Below are 8,520 nucleotides of genomic sequence, written 5' to 3'. Positions count from 1 at the left end.
AAAGAGAAGTAGAGGCGCACTCAGGTAGGAGGCATGTAACAACATGAAGCAAAGGAACTTAGTCTTTGCCAAAAAATCAAATATTTTAATTCCTTTATCTTTGTAACCTGATGGCGTAAACCATTGATATTGCAAATTTTAACTATTTGACCTGACCTTCGTAGTTTGAAATATGAGGAATGAATGAATAAATTAATGAATGTTTAGGAGGTTTAGTTGTATAACGAGGTTTGGAACTTCTGAAACTGATCAGGAGATAGGAGAGGAGAAGGAGGAGGAGGAGGAGGCATGTAGACCAAAGGGTAAGTATTCAACATTTCGTAATTTGATATATGAGGCACTGCAGATTTAAAGGTTGCAAGCTCTCAAACAAAAATCGATGAGAATTTCGACAATTACCTCTTAAAAATCAAAGATAAAACTAGTGCTTAAATTTACATGAAAAGAGCTACAGAAGAGCAAAAGTGAGTAAGAGTGGTAAAATAAAAGCCCAAGGCGTTGTGACACTTCAAAGTCGTTACTGTTTAAAAAAAATTAAGCGGGCAAAATCTATGTGTGTACGGACATTATCAGCTCTGTTCTTGTTTCAACAAGTGTTTACATTTTTCGTTTTTTTACTTTTGAACTTTTTTGGAGGCTGCGTTTTCAATAAAAAAATCGAGGTATTATATATCAGGATATTATATCTATTGAAATAGATAGAAAGGGACACAGCGTCGCGTCGTTGTGTCCAGGACAAAAGTCCCTTAAGTCTTATCTTTGGAACCCATTTCCAATTATTAAATGTAGCATTTTCTTTTTCATACTTTTTAGTTGGAGCATGTATTCTAAATATTTAAGTACAAAAGGTCTATAAGGTAAAAAAGGACATATTGATAATCAAGACACATGACAATAATCATGTATTTTTGTATTCCTTCTTTCTCTAGATTCGATACTGTTTTAAGTTTCACCTTGTAAAATCCAATACAATAATTAATTATTTGAATTTTCCAGTAAAATGCATTATTCAGTTAATATCTCAGGATTTAATATATATTTATAACTTTTCTCATATTGAAATTTTGATTTTGTATTATTATTATTATTATTATTATTATTATTATTATTATTATTATTATTATTATTTTTATTATTATTACAGGGCGTGAGTGGAGAAAAATTCACCGCGCCTCTTGGCCGTTGCCTCGAATAAGGATCGTAAGGTAGGAAAATATTGATAAATATTATTATATTTTGTAAACAGGTTCCTTATAATATCCTTTACTAATGATATGCATAATTAAGCTGTTGTAAAGAGTATTTATAGAGAAAAAATGAGAGATACATTTTAAAAATTCAGTTAACTAGAGTTTTTTCTTTATTTTTAAACCCTTTTACTTATAGAACTTTGTTATATGAAGTTACATCATATATTGTATTTATTATTTTTTTAGAAATCCTAAAAACCCCATTTCAAACCAATTTCGGGAGAAAATGGTTTAGATCAAATTCAGAAATATATTTCTTTAAGAGATTCTTGGAGATGTAAAAAATCGTTTCAAGCTAAATTTTAGTCTGAGGTTCAGTTTGTTACCCTCTGCTTATAATTATACACGACGTCACAAGTGTCAAATATAACAAGGCAAATTAAATTTTGATAACATTGATTGACATGTTTTCCAAGATTATATAAAAAAGTGTAAAAACAGAAACCAAAAAACTTATAAAATTAAACTTATTTTACTGTAAGATAAGCACCTTATTCTAAAATTATCACTATAATTAATAATTTTGTCGGAAACAAAAACTGAGTTGTCACTTGTGACGTAAGATAACAGATGTACTGAGAGTGTAAAATTCTACGTTGCCATCTATTGTACTAGAATATACCTATAATAGCCTCAATTCACACATTTTGTTCACATTTAAATTTAACTGCTTCACAAATACAATCTGGTCAATTGTCATCTTATCTATATCCTGGGTTAGGTTAGGTTGGAATTTTATCTGGGCTGAGCGCTGCAGCCATTATTCTGGGCCAAGCGCTGCGGCTAGGATGGGCTAAGGGTCCGAGCGCTGCGGCTATTAAACTCGTAGTTATTATAGTTTGCTAATATTTTTATAACTTCTAGGATCATTACTGCAGGATAAGTCTTTGATAGCCAATTAGAATCTGCCCATGTAATCTATAAAGGTGGGTAAGGCCTCTTCTTCGAGTGTGGTCGAGGTTTCAAGATTTTTAAAAAGATTATATTTTTTAAATCACCAAGGTTTTGACCAAGGGCCTTACCACTACCCCTAGTCTGATCTAGCTGGTGTTTTGATAGAATTATGCAGAATTCAATGGACTTACTAGTGAGCAAATTAATGAGATTTGTATTCTATAAAGCTGTTAAACATTTCCAGTAGAGGACCTTAGATCTTAAACTATACAAAACTATGACAAGCAGATGTTAAATGTCTATATACAAGTGGAAACCTTGCAACTATTGGAATAAAATATTAATTACTTTATTGAAACTATATTTATGAATAAGACAGAGAGAGAAGGTCAAATTTATGCGATACTACTGGTACGCCTTTGTGGCCTCGTTGCTATTCGTAGTTATTTATGCCACAAGATAATATCAAAAGCAAATTGAGTTTTTGCCACCAACTCTGATTTTCTAATCAAAATATGAATTTGCTAGATCAAATAATCTAAGTTTAAAATATCAAAGGTTTACACCATTTTGTTGTAAAGATGAAGGGATTTGAACATTTGAGTTTGTGGCAAAGACTCAATTCCTTTATCTTTTACTTTAGTTTGAAGTGGATGATAAATGAGGGTTTTGTACGCGCCTCCTTTTATCTAGATTTAAATACAATGTTGCTAAAATCTATTGTACAAGAAAAAGTAAAGAATAAAAATTACGAAATATGAATATCCAATGAGTCAGTGCGGGCCAAAGAGCTAATTTTTGAATGGCATTAAAATCAATAGAGTGAGTTTCTATTTATAAGAAGTAGTAATCTTTGTTGGCATGATTGCTGCTTTGTTTGTTGGTATGTTTGTTTGTTGGTATGTTTGTTGGCATGTTTGCTGGTTTGTTTGTTGGTATGTTTGTTTGTTGGCATGTTTGCTGGTTTGTTTTCTGGTTTGTTTGTTGGTATGTTTGTTGGTATGTTTGCTGCTTTGTTTGCTGGTATGTTTGCTGGCATGTTTGTTGGTATGTTTGCTGGTATGTTTGCTGGTATGTTTGCATGGTTTGTTTGTTCTCCGAACATATCTCAGAAACCTCCGCACTGTAAACTTCGGTTCATCTCAAGTACCGAGCCGACTTTTAACTTTCTAATGAAAGCTGCACAGTACAATTACAGATTATGTAAGAAAACTCGGGACAGTACAACAAATAAATGATCTATTTCTAGGGAAATTTATGTGCTAAACCGACCCCCCCCCCATCATGGATGATTTATAACTAGTCTTCATGTTGGTAATTATACCTAATTAACAATCAGAATTTTCACTTACTGCATACATAGGAATTGTTTGTTGCATCAAAATAAAATTTTCTAATTTTCTAATTTAAACAATATTTAAACTTTACTTTTTTGTTTATACGTTTATTTGTTGCAATTAAAATCTTACAAAGAATTCAGAAAAATTGTAAAATTATAATATTTTTTACTTTTTTTAATTTGCAATCCAACAACTTGCCCTTTTTAGAATTTTATCAATGTAAAAATCTAAAACTATAACTTTAAATATATTTTTATCTTTTTTATTTTAATCTGTTTGAAGAAAATGTAGGGCTTCAATAATTGATACAAATATATATTCATTCATTCATGATGTCGAAATATTTACAAAATAATTTAAATAAAATAAGCAGAAATTTTTACAAACTAAATTTTTTAAATAAATACTTCAGTCTTTATGTTGTTCTTTTTATCAAACACAACAAGAGATTTTTATCTTTACAGAACAAATGATTTATTATTACACTTGAATCTGTGAATAAAGCAATAAATACAAAAATGTCAAAACAAGAATTAAATAAAATTTTAATAGATAGTTTGTCAAAGTAAAATAATAAATAGATAAAAAAATATTTCTAAATTTATGTAAAATCTGACAAACCAAATTTAAAGAAAATATCCAAAAATAGAATCATTGACTTTTTTTCCGGTACGCACCATTTTTAGATGTTAATTAATGTAGGTTTCAAACCCTGAGACAGTGAATTTTGAACTAAATTATTTATAAAATTTTGAGCTGTTTGCTTTCTTCCTTTCTTTTCCACATTCTTCTTCTTCTTTGTCTTCTTCTTCTTTTTATTTACTGTTTTCATCTTCTTCTTCCTCGCCAATCTTCTCCAGCTTCGCCATTTATTGCAATCTTGTCTGAAAAAAATTATCTATCATGGTGTTATATGGTATAATTTTGACAATTGGCGATGATATCTGGGGTTTGAAATTTTACAGTATTTATGCTTGTGATTTTTACGGGTCTAAACTATGGATAAAGATAGATTGCGCATAAGACGACATTTTTCATCTTGAAAGAAATAAATGTAAAGAGATGTTTTAAAGATATTCCTATTATATAGATTAACTAGTGTCCGATTCGTTAGACATTTTCTAGCTATGCTTTAGCTGTGACTTCCTCGCCTAGCTAGCCTGGGAAATCGCAGCTAAATCACAACTCGAAACTGTTTAACGAATCGGGTATAGGTCGGTTGTGAACATTGACTGTTCTTATGTCATTGAGTACTTGTGGTGTACATGAGTTCTGTAGAGAGAAATTTATGTTAGTTTAGTCCTTCTCATGTCCTTCTTCAGTTCTCGTCAATATGATATATTGCTCAGTGAAATATTGTTGTTCAAATAGTTCCATTCCCGGAGTTATTTTACACTCTATTATGAAATCCATTAAAACACCAAACCACCCCGCTTATTATTGAAGTACACTTTGACCCCTAGAAGTATGAGTTCGCGACTGTACAATTCTTGGTGATTTTGCGTACATAAACTATCTATGTTTATTTATTTATCTATGGTCTAAACTATGAATTTTTGGCACGTGTAATGTTTTAAATCTATATAATTCTTAAAATGTTTCCATTTGAATATTATTTTGATTTCTAATGTGTGCATTTGAAAACGTTGATAGCAAGCAGATTTGACGCGTTTTCCTAAGGATAAACTGTATTGATAAGCTATAAATCCGTTTTCTTTATTATCTGTTTAAAAATTATCATCGAACTGTTTTCTGTAAAAATATGAATTCTATTCCAGAAATGGATAATCTGTCCAAACAAAATTTAACCGACTGAATGATACCTATGGGAAAATACCATTTCAAGCACCTCTGCCCCTTTAGTAAAAGTAAATCAACATATATGAAGCATAAACTCTGACCGCGTCAACCTTGTTACACCGGCTAGTCCTGTCCCTAAAGCTAGGTACAGTACAAACTGGGACCGGAAAGCTTGACCCGGATCGGAAATTAAAATGTACTACGGCTGCCCGTGATTTATTTGTGAATTGTTAGATGTAACATCTAATCTAATTTCTTTTGACAATTTTGATTATCAAGAATATTATTTCAATCTTTCATTCATTAAAATATGTTTGCATACTATACATCTCGTAATAATCTTTGCTTTTATCTATTGTACCTTTATTGTCTACGAAATAAACTTTTTATAATTATTGATATGTATGCATACATCATTTTAATTGTCATATTAAAGGGAGTGACCGGCAATGTATGGTAGTATTGCAGTATTATTGAGAGATATTTTAGGATTCATTTGAGACCTATCAGACGCTTTTACGGTGCATATTTGTTTAGCAAAAGCGCAAATTCTCATATATTTTCCATTTTGGAGTGATGATTTTGAGAATCGGTTTTATTTAAATTATTCAATAACGACCACAAAATATGTAACACAAAATTCTACAGTAAACTTATTGGTTGTTTAGGAACAGGCTGAGCAATTAAAAATTAACTCTTATCATCGAAACTAAGTAATTTCAGTTATTGGTTTCTGTAATGCCTCATTTTCAAAACCAATTTCTGTAGGTTTCCTGAAATTTTTAATGAAAAGACGACATTTGAAGAATTTGATTTTTTGACGAACTTCCATTTAGAAATATGTTCCTAAACATCCAATTAGTTTACTGCAGAAATTTTGTTACACTTTTTTTCGTCGTTTTTGAATTATTATTATAAAACTGATTCTCAAAATGATCCCTCCAAAATAAATTATCAATGAGGATTTTAAATATTGAATTTACGTTCTTCCTGAACAAATATGCACCTTAAAAACGTCTGATAAGTCTTAAATGAAACCTTAAAAAATGCTCAATGATACTGCAATCTCAGTTTAACTACCATACATTGTCTGTCACTCCCTTTAAAGGGGTTCACATTCTCAATTTTCCATTGAAGCTTTTATGTCAATTACGTTAATAAAATGTTAATAACGGAATAAACTTACTTTGTTTGGATGGATTTGTTTTCAAGAATATATTCACAAAGATTGATCTTGTAGTCCTCCGCCCCTTCTTGTCCTGTATTCAAGAGGGTAAAAAATAACAAATTTCGTCCGAGCAATATTTGTCTTGGCAAATGTGTTTCGTCCAATTAAAAGTGTTTTGTTTAATTTAAATTAATTCGTCTTATTAAAAGTGATTCGTCGTATCAAAAGTGTTTCGTCAGAAGAGTTTTGTCCAAGAGTTTTTTAGTTTTCTCAAAAGTGTTTTCTTTTTCTATTAAATGTGTTTCTTCCAGAGAAAGGTTAGGTTTCTTCCTACCAAAAGTGTTTCGTCCTAATAAAAGTAAGTGTTTCGTCCTAATAAAAGTAAGTGCTTCGTCCCAATAAAAGTAAGTATTTCGTCCCAATAAAAGTGGTTCGTCCCAATAAAAGTAAGTATTTCGTCCTAATAAAAGTAAGTATTTCGTCCCAATAAAAGTGGTTCGTCCCAATAAAAGTAAGTGTTTCGTCCTAATAAAAGTAAGTGCTTCGTCCTAATAAAAGTAAGTGTTTCGTCCCAATAAAAGTAAGTGCTTCGTCCCAATAAAAGTAAGTATTTCGTCCCAATAAAAGTGGTTCGTCCTAATAAAAGTAAGTGCTTCGTCCTAATAAAAGTAAGTGCTTCGTCCCAATAAAAGTAAGTGTTTCGTCCCAATAAAAGTGGTTCGTCCTAATATTGATATTCTTGCAAAAGGTTTTCTATATACGAAAATTAAACTTATTTCTTTATCTGGTAAAGACTAAAGAAACCTGACAAGGGTATGGTAAAGGTTTGAATAGGTTTCTCCTCCTCTAATTTTCTCTCCAGGTTTAAGGTTTCCTTGATAGCTCTCTGGTAGGAGGAGAGGGAGGAGGGGAACCATGATCTAATAAACCTGGATATTCCAGACCTAGAACATTAATCAATATTGGATTTTGTTTTTCATATTAATTCGTCTATCAGCTTTGACATTTTTTACTAATATTTATTCGAACAGTGAACTTGTTAAAATTAGAACCCTGTTTAGGAGATATAGGATATATTTGCATTCCTGTCTAGGATATTATAGGACTTCTGACGAGGATATATTAGTACTCATGACTAGATTATATTAGTACCCTTGACAAGGATATATATATACAGGACCCCCAATGTCCACTAAACCCCACTATTTCTTCGCTCGGTCAGAGTACTGCTAATCACTGCAGTACACACCGAAAGTTTAGTTGGGGCACACTAAACTAAGTTAGTGGGGTTATGGTAGGTCAAATAGGCCTATAATAGGCCGGGTACTGTAAAAAGTCTGACAGCGCCATAAAATTTTAAACCGAACCGGCTAAGGATAGGGTCGGGACGGTACTTGCTGCATGTCACAAAGGTCGGAACAAGGGGTCGGGACAGTACTTGCCGCATGTCACAAAGGCCGGTACCAGGGGTCAGGACGGTACTTGCCGCATGTCACAAAGGCCGGTACCAGGGGTCGGGACGGTACTTGCCACATGTCACAAAGGCTGGTACAGGGGGTGAGTCTGGTTCAAATTCAAATTGACCCTAGTCTACTGTGGAGGGTGCCCCTATCTAGTATTTATTAGAACGACTCACCTGTTAAGATTAGGACCCCTGACTCCTTGTGTCAGTAGTTTTCGTAGTTTTCTCCAAGTAATTGATTTTGCTCTAACAAAAATATATGTTATTTTATAAAAGAGAGAGGGGGGGGTGTGTGGTGTTTGTATAAAATGCCTTCTTTTTGAGCGAAAATTTTATGTTTTTTTAAAAAGAAAATGGTATTGAAGGTTTTAAAAGCTAGTTTTTGTTCATTTTCTTTACACTTTTCAGATTATTAAATGCCTTTTTTTCGAAATCAGAAAATGTAAGTACTTTCAAACTAGAGGTTTTTGCAGTAGTGAGATTTGAAATTCCAAAATGAGAAAATATAATTTCAACTTTTATTTTCAAACTCTGGTATTGGCGGTAGTGAGATTTCAAAATCCAAAATAAAAAATTTCAACTTTTATTTTCAAACAGTGGTATTGG

At 31.8% G+C, this 8,520-nt stretch overlaps 1 protein-coding gene across 1 annotated transcript in view; it reads right to left on the bottom strand.

Annotated features, from left to right (window-relative positions):
- Positions 1-4,078: 4,078 nt before the first annotated feature.
- Positions 4,079-8,520, bottom strand: part of LOC111699233 (uncharacterized) — a 14,234-nt gene continuing 9,792 nt past the window's right edge. Inside the window, exons 14-17 of the mRNA XM_023469845.1 lie at positions 8,089-8,160; positions 7,257-7,396; positions 6,471-6,543; positions 4,079-4,368 (exon numbers count right to left, since the gene is read on the bottom strand). Coding sequence (XP_023325613.1) covers positions 4,167-4,368; positions 6,471-6,543; positions 7,257-7,396; positions 8,089-8,160 — 487 coding nt within the window. The 3' untranslated portion in view covers positions 4,079-4,166. The remainder of the gene's footprint in view (positions 4,369-6,470; positions 6,544-7,256; positions 7,397-8,088; positions 8,161-8,520) is intronic.

Source organism: Eurytemora carolleeae, unplaced genomic scaffold (genome assembly GCF_000591075.1).
Source record: "Eurytemora carolleeae unplaced genomic scaffold, Eaff_2.0 scaffold16, whole genome shotgun sequence".
NCBI lineage: Eukaryota > Metazoa > Arthropoda > Copepoda > Calanoida > Temoridae > Eurytemora > Eurytemora carolleeae.
This window is presented reverse-complemented; position numbering and strand designations above follow the sequence as displayed.